Source organism: Talpa occidentalis, unplaced genomic scaffold, assembly GCF_014898055.3.
Source record: "Talpa occidentalis isolate TD23 unplaced genomic scaffold, MPIMG_talOcc4v2.1 talOcc4.13, whole genome shotgun sequence".
Classification (NCBI taxonomy): Eukaryota; Metazoa; Chordata; class Mammalia; order Eulipotyphla; family Talpidae; genus Talpa; species Talpa occidentalis.
Window position 1 is genome coordinate 11,189,156 of NW_023601322.1, and position 23,983 is coordinate 11,213,138.

General features: G+C 48.5%; 1 protein-coding gene across 2 annotated transcripts in view; it reads left to right on the top strand.

Annotated features, from left to right (window-relative positions):
* CCBE1 (collagen and calcium binding EGF domains 1) overlaps positions 1-22,690 on the top strand; it is a 184,878-nt gene extending 162,188 nt beyond the window's left edge. For both annotated transcript variants that reach the window (XM_054694005.1, XM_037508454.2), the window contains 6 exons: positions 5,100-5,203; positions 7,637-7,757; positions 9,579-9,718; positions 9,809-9,844; positions 11,003-11,038; positions 12,626-22,690. In XM_054694005.1, coding sequence (XP_054549980.1) covers positions 5,100-5,203; positions 7,637-7,757; positions 9,579-9,718; positions 9,809-9,844; positions 11,003-11,038; positions 12,626-12,859 — 671 coding nt within the window. In that variant the 3' untranslated portion in view covers positions 12,860-22,690. The remainder of the gene's footprint in view (positions 1-5,099; positions 5,204-7,636; positions 7,758-9,578; positions 9,719-9,808; positions 9,845-11,002; positions 11,039-12,625) is intronic.
* Positions 22,691-23,983: the final 1,293 nt, after the last annotated feature.

Consider the following 23,983-nt stretch of genomic DNA (forward strand, 5'->3'; position numbering starts at 1 on the left):
ACTGTCCGAAACACTGTCCCCACCGAGGAAACAGGCTGTGTGTGAACAGGAGACATTTCCATAGAAGGTAACATCAGGCATCAGAGCTGCTCAAAGCACAGTCTGCAGCCCCTTGTCCATCCATCTGTCCGGTCTGTGTCTGAACCGAACTTGGTTCAAGATTGGATCTAAACAGAAGTTGAGCATGTTTAGAAAGTTCTATGCCATTATGACCGAGAAAATGGGTTTACATCCAGAGACAGGTGCTTGCATGCCAGAGCCCATTTTTCTAGTAATTCATCCTTACTATATTTTACAAATTTAGGCCGCAATGAAGGGGGTAATTTTTCAGAGTCCGAGAAGCTGATTGGCATGCTATCAGTCAGATTCAACTGGACTATCGGCTCCTGGGATGTCATCCGCCTGGGTTCACGGGGATGTCATCAGCTGGGTTACTGATTTAGGATTGGAAGGGAAGAGAGGAACCAAGGACCCTGGTGTCCCACATCCAGCCCTTGCAGGCTGGGAGTCCCTGGCGTCCCCACCACCAGCAGCAGGGGTATTTGTCTCCCCGGTAGAGGGTTCAGCTCTACCTCCTGGGAGGGGTAGGGGCACTAGGTGAGCCTTGGGCCATTCCTGGGTGGGGCTGGGGGCTCTGAGGGCAAATCACAAGCACCAAGAAACATGGCAGATGAGAAGGCTTGAATTTTCTGGGTGCTCAGGAGCTGGTGATTCTGGGTGTAGCCTGAGATTCAAAAATGGGGGGAAGGTGGTTGCTCTCAGCTGAGGACAGTGCACAGCTGGGGACCAGCTGCCTCCCTAGGAAGAACTACAAAGTCAATTTCTGAGGAGCAACAGGGTGGGGTCCCAGGGAAGCCGCCACGTTTTAGAAGTCCATGCAATGTCTGCTGGCAGCGTGCCCGGCTGGAGTGGGCACTTCGGGACACGGCATGGGGGGCTTGCTGGTGCATTTCAAACCCCAAAGCACATTGTCCTGCCCACCCAGAATGTGCTGACAGCAGAGTGAATGGTCTTTTATGTTTCCTGGCATAAGAGTCAAGTAAGAAAAAATGTTTGCAGGCCACGTTTTTTTTTTTTAATGCAAAATTAAGATGACTTCATTTTTTACACTGTGGTGGAGAAGGCAGGGTAGGAGTGGGAGGTATAACTGATCCCTCAAAATCATGCTAAAAAATAGGGTGCAGGGACTTCCCTGGTGGAGCAAGGGGTTAAGCACCACATTATGAAGAAATTCGCAGCCCCTGCAGCACGAGTTCAATCCCCAGCCGTCCAGGGAGCAACCCACATGGCGCAGCAGACCTCTCCTGACTTGCCTGCTGCTCCCCTCAGCAGTGTACTTCAGTCATTCTGCCTGTTCTGTTCCGCACTCTGTCTCTGGTGAACCCTCTCACCCCCCGTATCTCTGGCCTGTACCCCAGCTCTTATATGCATAAATACATAAATCTTTAAAAAAAAATAGGGTGCAGCCTCTTAGCCACGGGGAGGTGAAGATGCCGACCAATTGAAAATTAGGAAAAAGAAGGGAACTTTCTCCATTTCCCTTTTGGAATTGCACTTTCAGCTACGCCCCACGCCAGATAGCCTGTTGCTATGGGCTACTCGGCCTGGCATGCCCCCGCCCCGTGCTGGCCATTCAGTCCCGTGAACTCTCATTGTCATGGGCACAAAGGGGCATTTTGAGCATCCCTGGACGTGGCCCTGCTCACCAGTAGCTCCCACCTGGCTGGTAGCCTCACCTGTCGAGGAGACCCGGCCTAGCAGAGGCCACACAATCAGGTATGATTTCCAGAGCCTGGGGTAAGCTTCCCTGTGCTGAACTTACTTGCTCTTCAGTGGTCTCCTTTGTGTTATTCATAGATTGCCCAACCAAATCCCATCTTGGTCCCCAAGGCCACCAGCACCCCCATACAGCGGCCTGCTGTATGTGTGGCTCCCTCGGGAGGGCTCTGAGGTAGGATGCGATGACAGGCAGCCCCAGTAGGGGGCGCTCGCTCCCGTTCTGCCCTGGGCATGTGGACCCCACCTTCTCTCAGGGCCTCTTTGCTATTTGCCATCTGTCCTGCTGAGATGGTGCTGGGACCCACTCCCATTTCCTTTCCTCCCCTAGGACATGAATTGGACTTCCTAAATTTTTTTAAACACACAAAAAATTTCAGTGCACAAGGTCAAGAATTTTATTTATTTTTTTAAAGGTATATCTTCATGGCTCCTCAGTTTGTCCATGTATTTTATCCTTTATGCCCATTTTGGGCTTCCCTGAGCAAGTCCAGAGCCTACTTAACTGCAAATTTGTCATAAAGATAAAAAAAGGATTTGATTTCAGCGATGACCACTTTGACTGCCAAGGCTGAGAACTCAGTACAAAGTCTGAGCATTTGTCATTATAAAGGGTATAAATTCACAACAGCTTTGCCTCTTCTCAAGTATTACTTTCATTTAAAGACTTTTTTTTTTTTAATTTCAATCATGCATTACAGATTCCCCTGCATTGTGTTCTGCAGAACTTTGGGGTCCTGTGATGGCCCAGAGAGATGGTGGGGGGGCTGCCAGTAACTCTTTCTTCAGAAGCTTCTGCATTTGGGGAAGAACACATTCCTGCACCCACTGCTAAGGAGTCAAGATGTGAGTGCATGAACAGCTCTGCAGGGGATTGTCATTTTAAAAAAATGTTAATTTTGATGAAGCCTGCACTTCCCCAAATCATTTTCTTAAGAAACATTTCATAGATGATGGTGTCCTGAAAAATCCAATTTGGAAAATTCTGACTTGTGCACTTCTGAGACCTGAGCCCTGGGCCTGAACTTGGTGGGTCAACTGGTCGACTTCCAGGCGCGCCTGTTGTCATCACCAGATGTAGCAGCCCCAGCCCAGAGGTTGCTGTCTGCCGCCAACGGCACAGCATCTGCTGAAGGAAAGCAGGACGCTACTCCTCTGTCCTGCCGTGTTCACGGAAAGTTTGTTCCTGTTTACATTGACCTCAGTGGGAACAGCCTCTCTATTAGCAATGCTTATATCATCAAGCTTCACTGTGACACAAAACTTGCTGCACAAATTCGTCCACATTTTGAATTCTCTCCTCCTCCTCCTCCCAGCTCCAAATTCTTTTTTATTTCCCCCAAAACTGAAATATCCCATTGCCTATTATACAGCACGCCCCTCCCCAGAAGCAGCGTTGGCCTCTGTTGGCCGCCTGTGCACGGAGGATGCAAACACTTATTTGGCGTCAGTGTTTTGCTAAGGAAAACATTCCAGTACCAGTAACCACGGACATCGGGGGAGAAGAGCTGAGTCCCTCCTGTTTGTAATTAAAGTGAGCAAGGATAGGCCCCTGGTATGCCCTGAACATTCAAATCAAACCGTCACAGGGGCCACGGAGACGGTGGCAGCCTGGCTTTGCTGGTGCTGCAATAAGATGCAACACCCGGATGTGTTCCTTGGACAGCTGCAATACCATGGAAAGTTCCCTGGCTGGGAAGTTGAGAGAGCTGCTTCCATGTAACCAGCTGAGACCTGGGGCAGTCTGTGGCTTGTGTCCCCCTCTGCAGAGCTTTGAAGACCCTTGACCATCTCAGATCTTTCCCACATCAGTCATGTCAGCCCCTGGCAGCCCCGTGAGTCCTCATTTCCTTGCCTTCCATCTCAGTGAGAGCCAAGACTCACAGTCATGCCAGTGTCCAGGCTTGGCCAGTGGGCTTTGCTGACCGCAGCTGGAAGGTGTACCATCTGCATCAGATACTCGGCTCAAGTACGGGCCCAGAGGAGCCACTGCATCTGGAATATCAGAGGCAGCTAAGCAGTTTCATCTGTTTGGGGCTAATTGATAAGCCCAGTATTTCATCACAGTCATTTTTTTTGATGAAGAGATAATGATTATTGACTGTAAGCACATGTGATCTAAGACCTCTCCCTCTTTTTTTTTTTTTCCTTCTTAATTTTAACTTTGCATCTCCAGTGTCTGTAACGTGTCAGGCAGAGGAATTTGAAGGCCAGCACAGCTGGCCTCTGATAGCCAAAAGGCCAAGGCACACGCAAGCTGGTGACATGCCATCTGGCTGATAGGCCACTTTGATTTTCTCTTTGAAAATCTGTAGCTGGAGCCAGTCGAGTCCTCCCAGCAAGTCGGAGCAGCCCCGATGGGGAGACAAATTAAGGACATGTTGGCTCCATAGTAATTAGCGTGCTGGTCTTTATTTTCAACTTTTGTTTATTTTCTGATAAAGTGACCGAGACCTCCAACATCACTTAATGATGGTTCAAAGTGTCAGGGCCAGCCGAGTGTTTCCTATAACTTTCAAGCTCCACTAATCCGTAGATCAATGGTTCTCAACCTGGGGACCTTTGAAAATGCTGATACTGGTCCCTGGCTGTGACCCCCAGGTGGTTGGGGTGCAGCTAGTCCTGTGGGGGTCTTAAAAGTCCCCCCAAGTGATTGTAGTAGACCTCCGGTGTTGAGAACTAGCACCAGGATATATATCTGCACAATCGACTTGTGTAAACGAACACACTCTGTTCATTTTGTGACACTGTAAAATATGTCAGGAACATTCTTTAGTTTTCTAAGTTTATTAGATATTACCAATATGGTATCTAAAGAATTCTATTTCCAATGCTTAGATGTGTGTCCTGCTCAACAGCAGTGAAAGTTAGAGCTACTCGCCCCCATGTGGCTACTCAATAATATTGCATCTTTAAAATCAGAACCAGCTAGAGAAAAAGTGTTAGGTAACAAGGTCACCGTCTCCGTGACAACTCCCCTTGGACAGTGGGTGACCAGAGGTGATAAAAGACCAGCTTCAGGGGCCTGCGCTGGAGTCACAGTGCCTGAGCTTGGGGGTCATTGACAGTGCACAAACATGGGCCTTTGAGGGGAGAATTAATCACGTCAGGTTGCTCGCTGGATCCCACCCCCCATATCGGGGTGAGCTGTCAGCATCCAGAGAACTGTAAAATCAGCAACTTCAGTCCCGCACACGTTCCTGTCCGCTGGAGTTCGGGTGCGGAACCTTCCCCCCACCCCCGGCCCCCCGCCTCAATTCTGCCTCTCCAGGGCTGGAGGTTTTCCAGCCTTCTGAGGGGTCTGAGCTCATCTCCTTTCCAAGGGCACGATGAGAAGTCTGAGAACGCGGTGAGAGCCGGGACCTGCTGTGCCACATGCAAGGAGTTCCACCAGATGAAGCAGACGGTGCTGCAGCTGAAGCAGAAGGTGCGTGCCCGCTGGTAGCCATGGCCGCTAGTAGCCACAGCCACTAGTAGCCACGGTCACTAGTAGCCACGGCCGTAAGTAGCCATGGCCTTTAGTAGCCATGGCCGCTAGTAGCCATGGTCAATAGTAGCTGCGGCTGATATTAGCCACCACCACATGCAGCACTTGGCAAGCTAGAGGGAAGGGCACTAGGAAACCATGAGAAAAGGAAATCGTGGCCAGCCTTCCATGGAGCATCCTCAGAGGTTGGTGCCAGCTGGGTCTGGATGTGGGTGCTTTGCTAGACTCCCTCAGCACCCCCAAAGGCCATGGAAGGCAGTGATGGTGTGGGTCAGGTGGGCGGCTGTTAGGTAGATCCGGGTCTGGGGCACATGGGGAAGCTATGGAGAGGATGCACCGGGGCTATTGGGACTTTATACAATAACCCCAAGATGCACAGCTTTGGAGAAGACTGTGTCTCTCTTATCTGAACTTTTGTCTATATTTTATCAAATAGAGAACATCCTTGCTATTAATTTCCATAAACTGGTGGTGAGTCAACTGTAGCACCTTTATCACATTGTAAACATCCAGCCTGTGCTCTGGGTGCCACTCATGTCGGGAAGCAATCATTGGGGTACCTCAAGGCACCCGCAGTGAAACTCTCTTTATAAAGGTCTCCACTCATGCCTGAAGGATCAGCTTTCTAGTGACGCGGTTCTGCTGTGAGTAATGCCCCGGGCTGGATCTGTGGTCTGATCTCTTGACCACCGTGGACCCAGATAGATGGTATTTGATGATACCTTAGGTCAAGCATCTTGGCTTGTCAGCAAATCAGAAATTATTCTCATGGTGATAAAACATACCCTCACTGGTGGGTTGGTTTAATCACTTCCGCTCAAGGCTGGCGTATACAATCTGTTTCACTGCGGCATCCAGTTAGTCCAGGGGGCAAAGGAATAACATGAGACTGCATTTTCCATGTTCACCAACGGCCTCTGCTGAGAACCGAAGCTGCCAGTGAAAGAGCAGATCAATAGGTGGAGAAAAAATGGCTTTTCGGGCCCCCTGGGTTGCTGGCAGCCACGCTCTCAACTTTAACAGAGGAATATATGGCGCTTGCATAATCATGATCCTTATCATGATAGTTTGTGATCTAATAGGGAGATGAGGCAGAAAGCTTCCAAGCATGTCAGTGGAAACAGAGATAAATAAATACCTCCCACGCAGACAGCCTCACTTGAACTTGGGCTGGTATTAGTACTTGTTGAGCAAACCCCCAATGAAGGTTCATGGAAGACACATGTCTGCCCTTCACAGACCAGGGCATTCAGGCTCGGGGAAAGCAGTTGAACCATGTCCCAAGACCTGAAGTTACCCCCAGTTATCTCCCACCCCCACATGGTTAATAGTTCAAGAGCTGGGGGGGGGGAGTCTTTCTAGCATGGACAACCTTTAGGATCTGTGCTGCTAAATCTCACAAGTTTTTCGGAAATGCAGTTACTAAGTGAGAGGCTGGCTCGCCTGTAACCTCCCTGCTGTGTTTGAAGCTCCATAAAAGCAGCTGGACACTTTGTGGTATACCTGTCACCTTGACAGGCCCCGCCACAGAGCTCCCCTCTTGCAGCATTGGGTTTGGTGGGGGTGGGGGTGGGGAGGGACTGTTTCGAGCAGTGTCTATGGCAGCAAGGAGATACAAGGGGCCAGTAAGCTCTGCCTTAAGTTAACTTACTGTCTTATCCGGGAAACCAAGCCAGCAGTGTGTGTCAACCACAAAGGGCAAATTAGGATTGCCACCAAAATCTAGTTTCCATATAATTGACCCCTTGTTCCCGATTTCCCAACCTCATCCCCCTTATTTTCTGGTAACTGCCACTTAGTATTTACAGTCTGCAAGTTTGTTTTTGTTTTGTTTTATCTCTTCACTTGCCACATAGGAGTGAGATCTTAATGGTGTTTGTCTTGCTCCATGTGGATGCATTTGTAAATCACCACCATCACTATAGCCGGGTTATTTGGAAGGTCAGCCCTGAGCATGCCAGGACCCATAGCCACATGCTTGCCCTGGCTCACAAGGCTGTGAGGTCTGAAAGGTCAGGTGACCAGGTCCTGCTCACTGTTATTTTGCCTTGGAAATCAGCACAGAGCTCCACAGAGGTTTGAGACATAAAGTAATTAACAAATTAGAAGTCTGAACCAGATAGCTAATTAACTGGGTAGTTATGATGATGATCAGTCCAGGTTTGCCCACTAACTAGCTGTGCGATGTCTGCAGGTCATGTCCACGAGGTCTGTGGGGTTAGAAGGGATTCCTCCGGTCCCTGTGAACTCCAGTTTGAAACAAGGGGAATAGTGTGAAAGACCTTGCGGCCTCCGCAGAGGACACAGATACAAAGGCCCTCCCCGGCAGGGGAACCATTGCTTCCTGTGCAGCATGTCCTCTTCTCTTTGCAGATCGCCCTGCTCCCCAACAGTGCTGCAGACCTGGGCAAGTATATCACCGGCGACAAGGTGCTGGCCTCCAATGCCTACCTGCCCGGACCCCCTGGCCTGCCTGGGGGCCAGGGTCCACCTGGTGAGTGTGCAGAAGGGCAGAGACGTGACAGTGACCAGCCCAGGCCTAGCTGAGGAGAGCTTAGGTTTGGTGGGGGTAGGTGAGAGCAGAGCTGGAGTCCAGGAGCCCTCACACCTGTGCAGGGAGAGCACCTCAGGACATGGGGTCCCCCAACCTGAGAAAGCCTCCTCACCTGCTGTCATTTGATGCAAAAATGTGATTGTCCTGGATTTAGATAAGATTCTTCAAGGTCATTTGAAGTTATAGAGAAACAAGAAGAAAATACCTTTTAATCTTAACATTTGCAAAGGTAGAATGGTCTCATGAACCCCTCTGGCCTTATCACCCAACCCTTTCTCTCACACCCGGGTCCCCAAACCTGTCTCTTCTTTCCCCTATTAGTTGTGAACTCATTACATTTCTCTTTATTTTAGGTATAAATATGAGGATGCACCTGTATATATGTTTTTCTTTATAAGTCACCTCTCTAGAGCCACACTTTGTTCCTAGTGAGTGACTTGCTGGCGGACCTTTGCTCTTCTGCCATCGGTTTTCTGACATGGTTTGAGCTGTCCAGGGTCCTTGGTGGAGCAGAACGTGATTAGCAACTAGTTTTGGCAAAACTGTGCCCTGGCTTTCTCCTCCAGTTTTGTTTCCTTCTCACTTCTTACTTTTCGAGCATCACAACTTACGATGCCAGCTACTGAGAGGCAGCTAAAGAGATCATAAGGATCCTTGTGGCCTTAAAGTAAGTCCAATGACAAGGCCTGTGACGAAGGACAGACTGGGTTTCCTATGTCATAGGAACTTATGCTGGGCTGAAACTCATCAGCCTTGGGATGGGGTGGGGGTGGCGAGAGAAGGAGGACAGCAACTCCGCAGTCCCCACTCCACATCACACCCCACATTTGAAAGGCACTTGATCCTTGACCTCTGAAGTTTATCGATTATACAAAGAGAGGTCAGATATGTCTCTAGCATCATGCTACTGGAGGTAAATGATTTAGTCTAGGAGGGATCTGACCTCCTGCCCAGATAAACTCTTGGACGATGTACCTGGAACCAGCATGGAGAGTAGGGGTGTGAGACCCTTGTGGCTGCAACTTTGGCTTGATGATTATCTGAGCTGGCGAAGACTCGCCCATGTGTAAAAAACCTGTGGTCTTGGCTTCTGTTTTCTGGACCTTCTGTTTTCTGTTTTTCTTCCACTCCACCACTGCTCTGTCAATAGTAGGGGTGAGGTGTGACCCCAGAGTAACAACTGTAGCATCTGAAAGGCTTTGCCGAGGAGTGATGGGGACACAGCAGTCCCGCCTCCTCACTGCAGGTGCAGAAACCTGCATTTTTATGTGAAATTTTTCAATTCAGGAAATTCAGAGGTTAATAGTACACATACACATGTTGTCGGTATGTGTGTATGCATGTGTACATGTTTGCATGTGTATACACACTCACACATGCATCTTTACATGTGTGTGCATTTGTTTAAAATGTGTATGTCAGTTGTCGCTTGCCCAGGTGTGGTGGGGGCTGCGGAGGGCCTGACAGTTACAGGTGACCTCAGAGAGTGAACATGTGCAGCACAGTCCCTGAGTGGCTGAGGAGCGGTGGATACAGGGAAGACTAGAGGAAGAAGACTCTCTGGTGTCCGGTGGGAGTGGGAGGGGCGGGAGGCTATGGAGGAGGAAGAGGGACGTCCATTTGCTCTTGTTAAGTTTAAGAGGCCTAAGGGGCAGCTCAGGCTGTCAGACAGGGGACCGCGTGCACAGACAAGAGACTGAAGGGGCGCCCTGACTCACCTGCCATGGGATGCGGAGCTGATGCGCTGTCCTTTGCTTACAGGCTCACCAGGACCAAAGGGGAGCCCCGGCTTCCCGGGTATGCCGGGCCCTCCCGGGCAGCCTGGCCCGCGGGGCTCCATGGGGCCCATGGGGCCATCGCCTGACCTGTCCCACATTAAGCAAGGCCGGCGGGGCCCTGTGGTCAGTATCTTTGCAGAAATCCACTCGCTGGGGGCCATGTCCTTGTCCCATGCTTTTCCTCCCGTGAAACTAGATCCCTTTGTCTCGTAGGGCCCGCCAGGCGCACCCGGCAAAGATGGTTCTAAGGTAAGTCAGTCTCCAGCTGGGCAGCACCCAGCGGCTCGGGGCGCCCAGGACTGGCCATGGTTTATATATATATATATATTCTTTTTTTCCTTTTTTCTTTTTTCTTTCTTTTTTTCTTTTTTATATCATTGTTCAGTTTTAAAGAATAGTTGCTCCCCCCACCCCCTCAGGTGTGGTCCCCATAGAGTTTCCTTCCCCAAGGCCCCTGGGCACCATCACCTCAGTCCCCTGTGCTCCTCCCTCCCTCCCTCTGATCCCTCTCCCTCCTCCTCCCCTGCAGGATGGCTCTGGTTTATAATTGTCTGTTTTGCTTTGTTGTGTTTGTACTATTGTTATTTTTTTACACTGATGTCTTATTGGGTTCCCCTATATTCCTGCTATAAGGGAAACCATCCGATATTTTTCTTTTACCTTCTGGCTTATTTCACTGAGCATCATTCCTTCTAGCTCCATCCACGTTGCTGCGAATGGCATGAGTTTATCTTTTTTGAATGCTGAAATAGTCCATTGTGTGTATGTGCCACATCTTCTTGATCCATGGCTGGCCATGTTTTGCATGTGACAAATCAAAACACAATCTCCCTGTTCCCCCTCTGCCCCCGAGACTGGGCACACCTGAAAACATGTTTTCTTAAGATATCAAACAACCGTCATAACAAAACCAGCAGCAAAACCACTCCTGAGACAGAGTGCCCCCCCACGTATCAAAGGCACCTCTGTTGTAGTAGCCACGAGGCCCCCTCAGCCAGGAGCGTTGTTTGGTGGGGCTGTCCTGGTTCTGCTTCCAGGACAGAACCTTCGAGTTAAATACAGGAGAAGCTCATCTTCGTGCCCGTGGGTGGAGGGCTGCCTGTTACTAGCTCGTAAAGCAGCCAGTGTGAGCTACTTTTGGAAGCTTCTTAGTCACTCCACATGCTCTCTGGAAGGGCAGGCATTCCTCTCTTCAGCTCCGGTTTGGAAATAACTGGCTTGGGGGAAAATGGAAATGAGAGAGACTTAACCCCGGCAGTTCTGTTCAAATAAGGGCTTCCTTGAGTCCAGCTTCAAGGTGACTTTGGTTTCCGAGAGAAAATCCTGGCGGTTGAGTACAGGGAGATGGTAACCATAGCAGCAGCATCACCTTGGTCCAGAAAGCTAATCCTGTCTTTCTGCTTTTAGGGGGAGAGAGGAGCGCCTGGGCCCAGAGGGTCTCCAGTAAGTAGCACTCACTACCTCCCTCCCCAGAGGAAGGGTCTTGGGGTGGGGGAGCCCTGATACCCCACATGTTGGTCTAATTAGTCCAAGTCAACCCATCCAGCCACAGCTCAGCCCACCAGAACAGAACCCGGTGGTTGGGGAGAAGCCTAGAGTGACTGGTTGGGATTTATTTTGAAAATTTATTTTCTGCTACTTTTTCTGTGATGGCTAATCCTTACTTGGAAGCTCTCCATTTAGGATTCAAAACCCCCAGTCTACTCTGAGTGTTTCCAGGTAAATAAAACATATAAAGGGACTAGAAAGGACTGGATGGTGCTAATTCACAACCCTGAGTACCTGAGAAGTCAGCCACCCTATAGGTCTAGTTGGCACACGCTGTGCCCTCCAGAAGGGCAGTGCTGCTTGGGGCCACTGAGAAGTCAGCTGGCGCATGCGTGCTATCTGGGAGATTGCACATGAAAACCAGTAGTATCCAGAAGCTCACGACCACCATTGCTGATGCAGATGTCAGGGCATTTGGGGAGACAATGAGGTATGGTCTTAGAGGCAGAGAGGTCTGAGTTCCCATTTCAACGCTTCCACCTGTCCTCTGTGGCCTTGTCATTTCGCATCCATACCTGCTGTCCATTCCCTCGCCTGTGCAATGCCCAGGGGAATCTGAGCCGCCACACCTCGCATGGCTTTTGTGAGCATCAAGTGACATCACCCATCGCTCAGTGCTTTGCAGAGCTGGGCTGCTGTTCTAAAGCAGAAGCCACAGCAAATGGGGGCGAGAGAATGAAGGTTGGATGACGCACGAACAGCAGGCCCAGAATGCGACCCATTTTCTTCACCATGCCCACAAACCATTATGCAGAAATTTAGGCTTCGTCAGTACCATATAATGTTAAAAGGCGTTCCCATCATTGGAAAAATTAGGAAAGCTTTGTTTGAACATTTCTTGATTGATGAGAAAGGATGACTTTACCATATACCTTCAAGTTCATTTAGGATACAGTGAAAGCCAACATCCTTCTCAACATTTTAATAATTCCACTTTTAAAAAAGATAACCTATTTAAGCATTTGTTATGCTCCATGTCCTGTGCATGTATTAACTCACTTAACTGCTCACCTAGGAACCCCTAACCCCATTTTATGAATGAGGAGGCAGAAACCCAAAGAAAGTCAGTAACACCCAAAGCCACATGGCTCGGAAGCGGCAGAGCTAGGACTGAACCCCACTGTACCCCTTAACCACCCCTCCGTGTCCCATAGACATCTTCCAGGTTTGTTTGGAAAGGCCCCTGAGCGGGTGGTTGACTCTTCCATTCTACCGGATTTGCTGTAGCTGACAGCTAGGAGGAAAGAGCAGTGAATGTGTCAGGAAACCTCATACAGGAGGTGAAGGAATTAAGAGGCAAGAGCAAGGGCCCCCACCTGCTGTGCTGGGTCCTTCTGTGGCTGCATTCGGGACGCAGCGTTGCCCACCTCGTCCTTGCCAGACAGCAGTAGGACCCACTGGTCCCCCAGCCCAGGGCAGCCCATGCTCTGCAGCGGGCTGCGTGAGTAGCTTCTGGCATTGCTCCCTCCTGTGTGTGCGCAGGGGCCCCCCGGTTCCTTCGACTTCCTGCTGCTGATGCTGGCTGACATCCGCAACGACATCGCAGACCTGCAGGAGAAGGTGTTCGGGCACCGGACGCACTCTGTGGTGGAGGAGTTCCCGCTACCTCAGGAGTTCTCCAGCTACCCCGAGACTCTGGACTTCGCCTCTGGAGATGACTCCCCGAAAAGGACTGACACGCGAGACTTGGGCCGCCCTGGAGACTTTTATCCTTAGCACACCCCAGCATCTCCGTGCCAGACGAAGAGCGAGCTCACCTGCAGTTACACCAGTGAAGGGGTGGGGAAGGAACACCACTGTAGAAAAGATACATTTTTGTTATCTTTACTCATTCCCTGCTTTCTCCCTACCTCCTTCTTCCAAATACTATATTTCGAGTCCCCTGCTAGACCAGCCAGGGCCCAGGTTGGAGGTGAGAGAGCAGGTTGGCGAGGACTCCATTGGGGCTTGTCTTTTTATTTTTTCAGGAACTTCTGGATGTCTGAGGGAAGTGCTCTCTCAATGTCTTAAAATTTGGCAGAATATCAAAAAGAGAAAATGGCAAGATGTGCGCTAAGAAAATGAGTTTGCTTATAGAAAACAACAATAACACACATCCCCAAAATGGAATGCGAGGAAGTATGTTGACCTTGGTGGATAGCTCTTTTTTCCTTGGCAGTCTAATAGGTTTTAAATAGTCTATCCTCTTATGCAATCTTGTTTCCTAGTTTTAATTAAAGAAAGGAGAGGAATGGATATTAGAGAAAATGGAGGAAAATGATGGTCCCATATTTACTGACATCTAGGTCGCCACACTTAAAAACTCAAATCTGACTGTTAAAGGACCCTGCCACGCTTGCCTCGGAGTGTCCGGTCTGGAGAAGAAGGTGACTCTGGCTATTATAGTAATAAACCCTGTTTTCAAGAAGTGGGTGGGTGAAGTGCCCTGATTCGCTTTAGAGCAGTGGGCTGCTGGTTGGCCTGTTGGTTTAGAGAGTGGGTTTGCGCAGTAAGTCGCAGAGTACATGTTCAGTAAAGGCACTGACCATTGGGCAGAGGCGCAGAATCCCCTGGCTCTGAGCAGGTGCCCCAGAAGTACTGTTGGGCCAGGTTCTAGGCTGAAGCGAGGCACAGTGGGGCCCATGCCTGGAAGGGGGTTGCTGGCTTGGACTGTTGGCAAGGGTGGAAGATGAACCTTGGGCAGGGGTCCCACGCATGCCTTAGCAGCAAGTAAACTTGCTGTGCTTGGGGATTAGAAGTCCTTGTCTGGGCCAGAGTTGCTGGGAACAGAGAACAGTACACATTGCAAGTTCTCTTGGGTGGGAAGGAAAAAACAGAAGTTTTTCTTGTTTGGCAGAAATTTCTTTCCTACGATTCCCATTTTTCCTTGATTTGCTTAAGGTAGTCCAATTCCAGTTCCTTCAGGCCTTCCCCTTGATTTCCCTTCCTCAGCAAATGGGAGCAGCAGTTCTGAGAGGGGTCATATTTCCAAACCTGCCCCGAGGTCCGACTTATTTTTCAAGAAGGCAGTGTTTTATTCTGCATTTGTGTCTTTGATTCTGATCCAGTGTAGAAAGAAAGGCAAACTGTCATGGGCTGGCTGAGAGCAGTGTCAGAGAACTTGACAAGTTTAAGAACTACATGGAAATTATGAGCCAGTCACCACAGAGTGCCCTCAAGCCTAGTTTCCTAAACTCGAAGGACTCAATCACCTTCAAAGAAGGACTCAATCACCTTCAAAGAGGGACTCAATCACCTTCAAAGAAAACTCCAAACTCAGCCCTGTATCTCCAGAGTGCTCCTCGCTCTTCTATCCACCCTCTGGGTGCCAGAGGGAGCATCTTCCCAAAAGGATCTTCTCTGGATCCACAGAAGCAGGGGCCCCAGAGACCAGCAGAAGCATCTGCCCCTTTGAAGACAGTGGGGAGCCCTTGGTCTGCATGGCAGTGTGCAGGGGCCTTCACTTACCCGCTAGGAGGCCTTGCTTGCTGTGTTGAGCCTCACAAATGACCGTCCTCACAGCTCATGTTCGTGTATGTTGGGGTTCCCCTCCCCCAGCCTTCAGTTTCCCCCTGTATTTCTGGGAGATTTCTTTTTCCTTTCCCATCTCCTTTTAGTCTGTGCCATTTAGCTCTCCTCCCGGGACAGCTTGTTTGAAGAACACCGCGGTGGGGATGTGGAGGCTGGGATCCGCGCTTTCTTTTCCTTTTTTTTTTTTAAGACCTGACTCTGGAGGCTGATCTCAAGTGAAGACAGCCTTCCTTCCCTGGTTCCCATCACCTTAGACATGCAGGACTTCTGTCTGTCAACTGCGGCTGAGCTTTTCACAAACATTCTTATTCATGCGAAATCCCCAGGAACTGTCCATCAAACACCATCAAAGTATAAAGGCTGGACACAAACACCTTCTCAGTGTTCCTTTGCTAGCATCTTCCATGTCTTCAGAACCTGATCTTCACAGCAGAGTGCCTTCCCAACCAGGGTTCACAAGGAGACCGACGCTGCAGCCGCTGGTTCCCATCTGGAACACTCGACGTGCAGAACAGCATTGAAAGGGTATAGAGGGGTGAACTCTACAGGAAATGAGGCGCGGGCTCTATGAGAAATGATCGGGACCCTCTTTGATTTTTTTATAAAGGAGAAACTTTATTACCTTTTCGTAACGGTGAATTATGTTTAGAAACGTAATCATCTGTAGTGTCAAATGCCCATCAAATGCAAGCAAGCAGTAGGCTTGGCCATAGACTGGGATCTTATATTATGAGTGCACTGAAGATCACCGCAGCTGGGATTCCTGAGACTCTTCTAGACTATATTCCCCAGCAAAATGCACAATAGCCTGTATTGTATAATCTCAATTTGCTGGATCAGAGCAACGTGTAAAATAATTATTCATCCTTGATTTTCAAAGCTTGAACAACTGCTACGGCACCAGGTGTGATCTCTATGTGTCCAAATTATATTTTTCATAGAGAAGTCATACTGAGGCACTGTTGCTTCTAATCTATCTTTTGTTGTGGCTAAACAACAAAACTCCACTGCCGAGACAGGATTTCTCAAAACTAAATGGAAGAGCCATTGTGGGGGAGGGAATTTTGCTACAGTTATATTAAGCTATTTCTCATTTCATGGAAAAATCTTTGTATAGCTCCTCAACCTTCCCACAGAAATGTTGACTTCAATTTTTTGCCCCCTGGTACACTAAGACTTAGAATCAGATTTAATAGCTTGCTTTAAAGAATAGGAAAATCCTAAGGGATCTTGCCAGAGAAAGAAATGATAAGCCTTATTATGGCAAAGGAAGTGGAGGGTACAACGGAGAACCTTCCTTCCCAAGCCTCCTGTGTTCATTCGAACACCTGCCAGAGAATGACTTGACCTGCTGTATAAACTCAGGCAGGTGTGTCCATAGCCAAGTGGTGTATAAGCTCACGGTGATGTGGGGTGGAATACCCCCCAAATACCAGGCAAAGGACCTCCTTTCCAGAGTTCGTGACTACTCTGCCTGAGGGCCCAGCCCTCATTTGAGAGCAAATCCCTCTCATACTTTAGACGCTGTTCCCACCTCTCCCCACCCACCTCTGCCCCCACCCACAGCCTGTGGCAGAGAGACAGCAGCCTCCTTGTGCAGAAACTTAACACCTTTCAGATAACCCTCCTGAAAAGGAAATTTACTTGCAGGAATCTAGGCCAAACGACTAGTAGAATAAAGCCATCTAAAGTTATTAATAATGAGTTCAGGGAAATAGATGACATTTTTCCTGGCACTGTCAGCCTGTCGGTTTCACAACAAATCAAAAAATAATTTTCCATTTGAAAACAAAAAACAAAAAACCATGACCGTAATTGTGAAAGCATAAAATCTTGGACTCTATGTACTTCTTCAGCAAATGTTACTGCTTTAGGGAAATCATTGAAAAAGATCCTTTTACCCCTACCCCAGGGACCCCAGCATTCTTTATTAGCTCCCCAAAGCAAGCGCCCTGAGCAAGTTCACGGGAGCCCTGACCTATTTCCCAGTGTGTAGGCATGTGCTCCGGTAGCTGTTGTTGGTTATTTATAACAGGTCCATGCAGCCGTGAGCTGGCATTCCAGCAGCTGTGGATGTGAAACTGTGGAGTGTGCTGGTAAGATGATACATGCTTAATAACAAAGTTATTTTTCTTATGTGATTGTGCTGTGTTTTGTCCTTCCTGGCAGTCCTGTGGAATGAGTGGTCTTTTTGCAAGATAAACACAGGGGAGTTGCTCTCCAGCGCTGGGCCCTGCTGGAGCTCTCCCCCAGGTCTAAGTATGGTCCAGATTTTGGAATCTGAAGACCTAGACCTTGAATCTGACCTCAAAGGCCCCAATCCCCAGCTGGGGGATCCTCTGGGACTCCCAGGGTGGGGTTTTCAAACCAGAGACTCTGGGGCTCATTGGAGAAACCTTATGTTGTGGTGGGGGGCCGGGGGTCTGAGAGTTTTAGCTGCCCCTGGCTACATGGGAACAACTAAGTTTTCTCTTGGTTTTAGATTACAATTAAATTCACATGAAGTTTCTTCAAGCAGGGAAGAAAGTTGACTGCCTAAAATAAAAATAACAAAGGTTAAAATAAATAGACTGGGAAGGCTAGAGCCCGATGAGCTGGTAACAGGTCCTGTGTGTGGAGCGAAGAGAAAGGGGATTTTCATCAGTTGGGCCATATGGAGGGTGAGCAAGCTATAAACAAAGGAAAACAGTGACTTCTAAGAGATGCTTAGCATCCCTCCCACATCCTGAAGTTAACCTGCAGTTATTCATCTCCCTTGCGCTGAGCAGTCATTTATGAAATGCTTGCTTTAAGCTGCACACTCCGCCTTGCACGGCAGACACAATGGGGAGCGAGAAGTCATAATTCCTGTCCTGGAGATTCTTGGCAACACAGACAAGGATCCTAACAAGCCAAATAAATTAATCACACAAATATGCAATTACAAACTGCGATAAGTGTTAGGAAGGAAAAATGCTACAAGAGCCAGTAGCAGCTCGAGCCAGCAGGAGCCACCATTTGCGCCGCTGTGTTCCCTCCCCAAGTGTGTCTCTGTCTCTCCCTCTCTGTCTCTGTCTCTCTTCCCACTGTCGCCTTCCCCCAGGCGCCACACACACGAACACATGACCTCCAGCCCTCGCGCACTAAACTTCCATGAATTCTCTGGGTGAAACAGCAGGGGTGGGAATCTCGGAGACCACGTCATACATTATTTTTCCAGCCTTCTCAATGTAAAAAGCAGCCCACAGGACCCAGTGCTGGGGGACAGCCCGCGCTGCCCCCGATGTCCCATTTGAATGGCTGTTGGGTCACCTGCTTTTTCCCAACCAAGCACTGAAGCTTTGCAAACTCTTGTGCTCTTGACTCCCCTCACCCCTGACTCATGTCAAGGGATCGGTGACGGGAGGCCGAGCCGCAACCTGCACACAGCCCTCAAGGAAAAGGCAATTCAGGCAGCAGTTCAGGACCCAGTTCTGGGGAGCCGTTGAAGATGTCAGGAAGAGGCTTTGTTTCCTGGGCTGGCATGGGAATCGCCACACTGGGAGGCTTAAACAGCAGCGATTTGTTTTCTCTCAGTCCTGGAGGGGGAAGTCGGAGAGGTGTCAGGTGCCAGTGTCTCTGGAGGCTCGGTGAGCAACCACCCAGGTCTCTCTCCCATTCTGGTGGTTTCCAGTGACGTTACGTGCTTTCAGCCTCACCTGCCATTCTACCTGTGTTCTCTGTTTCTCTATGTCTTTACCCGGGGATCTCCTTCATGGGTATTCTGTCTCTGTTTCCTCTGCTTGTAAAGACACTGCTCACTGGGTGAGGGCCACCAGTAATCCAGTATGACCTCAGCAATTTTACTGGTAAAGACACCATTTCCAAATAAGGTCACATTCTGAGGTTCCAGGTAAATGTGAATTTGGGTAAGATACTTTTCAATTCAGCACAGGGAGGATATTTTCTCCCTATCCATTAATTTGTCCTAGTCTGTTTGTTTCCTTTCATAGTATGTTTTCCAATCTGAAATTCTTGCTCACTTTAATCAATAAAAGCTTATTGAGGGCCAAGGATGGAGTACTGAAGAGTGTAAAATCCCTATTCTAATGAAGTATGCCTTCTAGTTTGGGAAAATAGACATATATTAGGAGGTTTCTCCAGAACAACAAATAGGATGTATATATGTATAGATAAATATAAAGATATAGGTGTTTATATATTTGTATATACAGAAAATTTATGTAAAGGAGTTGTCGTGATTGTAGAGGTTGGCAAGTTCAAAATATGTGGGTAGGTAAACAGACTAAGAATTGATGTTGCGATCTGAGCTCACTGTCAGTCTGCTGGCAGAATCCCTCCTTTAGAATACATCATTGTTTTTTATTAAGAACATCAACTGATTGGATAAAACTACACACATGAAGGGCAATCTGCTTTACAAGAAGTCTATAGATTTAAATGTTAATTGAAGCTAAAAAACACCTTCACAGAAACATCTAGAATAATGTTTGACCAAATATCCAGGTATTGTGACCTAGGCAAGTTGACACATAAAATTAACCATCATTTTATATATATATATCGGTGTTAAAGAGAGCTATGGGGAAAAAAATTAGGGTAAAGGAATAGAGGTTAGAGGAGGGTATGAATATTTTATGTAGAATCTTCTGGAAAGGACTCACCAACAAAGGCACCTGAATGAGGTCATGTGGAGTTTGCTACTTTTTTTATAAAGTGTAGTTTCCCTGGAAAATGGTACATCCTAAGATAATATCAAATAAAACTTGTATTAATACAATAGCCTATAGGAATTAAGCTGATGGCCAGCTTTTCCCTGGCGGGAAGATGGGCACACAGCAAATGGGCTTTGCCCACGACCCCTCCCACATGGGCCTGGCCTGACATAGTTTGCTAATAATTTGGAAACTGGGAGCACAGAAATGAAGTCCCCGCCGGGCTACAACTCTGCAGAGCTTGGATCACTGCCTGCTCTGCACGATGGGGTGTCTTCCCCAGCATCCCCTGGCCATTTGGGGACTCCTGATTCTCACCCACTGCTGGCAAGAGGGTCACTGGCATTTTGAATTCTTACTTCTCCTCTAGCCTATTTTTTTCAAGATCTTTTATCCTTGTCAGCCTGTGACCACACTGGCGTGGATGCTGGGTGGGGAAATGATTAAAGCGGAAGGAACGCTGTATCGTGTTTTGCTTTACAAGTAGTTGTTATGATATATGTGGATACAACTGTGTCCAAAGCCAAGTTTGGTTGCTTTTGGTGGTTTTAACTGCCACCCATGGGCGTTCTTGGCTCCCTCTGCCTTGCCTGTCTGCCCAACACGGTAATTGTGCTGGATCTGCCCCAGGAAGCCCGGAATTGGCTGTCAAGCCTTTTACCCCCAGCGGTCTGGAAGAGCATGGCATCTTGTCACACCGCCCTCCTGCCATGTGACCGGGAGACCGTGTCATGTGGAACACTCCTCCATGCTCCGATGGGGTCGTTCATTTACAGTGCAGGAAAAGACGCAGCCAAATCCAGCCGAGCATGTATGTGACTGGAGAGAGGCTTTGTGGGCCGTTTGCCTTCTGAAAACAATCTGGAAAAGAAAAAGGTGCTACAAATTGAATTAGGCTCAGATTATTCAGAAAGGAAATAGCAGCTGAAAAACATTAAAAAAGAGGTTCCTTCTAAACAGCCTTCCGAGGACAGCAGCCAGTGTGCCTGCCTTCCAGCGCTTATGCTGTGGCCTTGTTGGCTATTGAGCTCAAGCCACCTGCCAGACAGACACCCGTTTAATAGAAAAACTCGTGCAAGGAGGGACAAAAGCCTCTGGAGTGATAGGGTCTGATTTGGGTGTTTCAAATAAATGAAGTGAGCCCCAGGGAACTGGCTCTTCCAGCCACACAGGCCTCATTCTACCAACAATCAAATCTATGATCGGTACCTGCACCTTCCTCTGCTGGCTCCACTGGTTCCTGGCCTTGATGTTCCGTGGTCCCTGGTCAGATGGGACTAGAGGGCTGTGGTGACCCCCCCCCCACACACACACCCATTTTACAGAGTGGTACACCAACACCTCATGGCCGTCCTTCCTCAGGCAATTCAGTTTCTCGCTTGTGTTTTACTTTATTCCAAAAGCCCCCGCTGCACACCAGGGAATCTGGTTACTGTTCTCAGGGGCGAGTTGTCCCAGAGTTTATTGGTGCCAAAGTGGAGGTGGTGAGGATCTCAACTGCACAGAAAAGCCTCCTCTGAGGAGTAAACCACCCTCTGTGGGAATGGGCACTTGGTGACAGACAACCTGAAATCCCAGCCCCCCGAGTCTGCCTCAAGTCCTCATCACAGATGTCCCTTCTTGCAAACATTCACAGTCACAGTTTTCAGTGGCCAGAGCCGTTTATCATTTACCAGCCGGTACTTGGAGATGTTACATGCTCGACTCCAAGCCATGTTAAGGGACTTTGGAAGATGGAATGAGGAAAACCCAGAATTAATCTCAGAGCTGAACTCAGGCTGGTTCCCAGAGTAGGAGGGTGGAATCATAAGAGAAATCGAGACAACCCATGAGCTGTGTCCTCTCAACCGCATCTTCTCTTCCAGGACCATGAATGCCTTCTCCACTCACCCTCATCATGAATTTGGGGGGCTCCTGTGTTACTTATATTACTAACAAGATGGCCCCATGTCATACTAGGGGAACATAACGGAAGGGGTTCAGGCTTATTTGGAACAATCTGGACCAGGCTGGGCCAGGGGCTACTCTTATTGGCTTTAGGGACCAGTCCTTGCTTTCCCCAAATGGAGTGTGGCAGCCTTATAGGAAGGTATTTGTCCCAATCTCTCACCCATTCTTAGCCATACATTTTTTGAGGACAAAAATTAGCCATGTTCATAGCTGCTAGAGAAGTACTTGGTGCACAGTAAAACCTCAGAAAATGTTGATAGAAAACAATCATTAGCTCAGGATACAGCCCCCATCCGTTCAATTATTCAACAAATATGTGTTGGCTGTCCCCTAGGGGACTTACGATGTGTGAGCACTGGAAATAGAACAACCCAGCTCTGACGGATCTCTATAGGATTATGGGATTATAGTCTAGTGAAGGAAGTCTCAGGCCAGCGGCCATAAGTACTGAAGCCTTGCCCATTTTTTTCCCCTGGACCCTCAGAACCGGCCCCTGGTCCTTTCCAAACAGGCAGGACCAGCCCTAGCCTCAGCTCCCACTGGAGTCAGCAGTCTTAAGTTCAAGGTAAAAGTGTTTTAAGTGAACGGACCTGGTCCTATATCCCAAAGGTAACCAGAAAGTTATTCAGTTATGATTTCATGAGCCCCAACCAAAAAAGATGATTCCGCAGAAGTTGAAAAGCACTGTCTCTCCCCAGCGGGTGTAGACCTCCCTCTCGACCAGCTACAGCAAAGATGCGTTTTCTTTCTTTCTTTTCTTTTTTTTTTTTTTTTGATTTAGGAGGAGGGTCTCTGCACAGCCAGATTTTTTTTTTTTAGATTTATTTATTTATATAAGCACCAGGTACAGTCAGAAGCACGGGAGGGCAAGAGAATTCACCACAGCCAGAGCGGGGAACAGAACAGAACAGTGACGAAGTACACTGCTGAGGGGAGCAGCGGGCGCAGCCCTAGAGGTCTGTCGCCCCATGTGGGATCCTCACCGGCGGCTGGGGATCGAACCGGCGCTACAGAGGCTGCGGGCAGCTTCGCAGCCCAGAGCTCAACCGCTACTCCACCAGGGGAGGCCCAGAGATACGTTTTCACGAGCATTTTCAAGTCCACTTTATGGCTCGGATTTGGCGTCAGTTGTTTTTGTGAGGGAACCACCTGTTTATAAATCTTAAGTCGTGGGTCTAAACGCTCGACGCCTGGGGAGATGCGGGGTCCTCCTGCTGAACTCTCTTCTTAGGGTTCAGAAGACAGACGTGGCTGCCACTGCCATTTGGTGTCTCAGCGAACGTCGCCCTAGAAATGCATGTGGGAAAATCCATATATAGGCAAGGATTCCTTCCAATGCATGGATGTGTACCCTAAGTTAGAGCACACAGCCAGCATCCACGGCGTGGGGGGGGTGGGCAGAGGGCTAGGGAGGTACCTTTCTCTTAAGAAAAGCTCTGAGCCTCCCTTTCTAGAATCATCACCATTTTAGAGAATTGGTTCTGTCCTGAGGAAATTGGTTCTGTCCTGATTTCAAAGTGAAATCAAATTTCACTTTGAAGTGAAATCCCATCTCTGTGGTTTTGATTCTTTGTTTTCATTCCTTCCATCTGTGAAAGAAGCTGAATTGTACGCCCTTTAATGCCATTCCTGAGTGAGTCCCCCACCCCCAAATCCCTAACAGACTCATCAGTTATTTGGGGATTTGTCACAGTCATTTCCAGACCACCCCCTTGGCCACAGGCAAAAATCACTAAGATTCGAGTCAAACATTTTATTTTTTTTATTTTGTATTGAGCTAATATTGGTTTACGACACTGTTGATTCAGGGGGAAGGGTTCACACCTCCTCAGATACACATTGCCACGCTAAACCCACACCAGGCGGCCCACGTGCTTCACCACAGACCACTGAGACCCTCCGCTTTGTTCCCACCCTGAACCCCTCTCTCGTAGCCTCAATTCTGCAGTCAGATTTCCAGGCTGTTTTGGTTCGGTTATGTCAGTTCCTTTGTTTTATTTTGCTGTGTTCCACATGAGTGAAATCATTTGGTATTTGTACTTGATTCCTTTTTGTATTGTTCTTCTCTTTATCACCAGAAAAGTATAACCAGGGCCTCCCCAGTGGCACAGCGGGTTGAGCGCAGTGCTGTGAAGCTGTCCACAGCCTCTGCAGCGCAAGTTCAATTCCCGGCCAGCCAGGGAGATACCCACATGATGCAGCAGACCTCTCCTGACTCGCTGGCTGCTCCCCTCAGCAGTGTCTTCAGTCAGTCTGCCTGTTCTGTTCCCCGCTCTGTCTCTGGTGAATTCTCACACCCTCCCGTGCCTCTGGACTGTACCCCAGTTCTTGTGTGAATGAGTAAGTCTTTAAAAAAAAAAAAGTATAACCAGACAAAAATAACTGACATGGGTCAAAGTTCTCTACTCAAAAGTGACAATCCCACGGATGCATGTCATTTTAAAAAGTAGGGAGACAACAAAAACAATCTTAGACTCCTGACAAATACAGTGGTTACCAGGGGCAGTAGAGGAGGACATGGACCTGGTGGTGCTAAGGGCACTAGAACGTTGGTGGTGGGTGAGGTGAGGCGTAGTCACACATCAAGGTAAAGCTGTACCCTCGAAACTTACATAACTTTGCAAGTCAATAAAAAATTAATGAAATAATATTTATAAATATATTTTAATGTCTAATAATCCAAAAA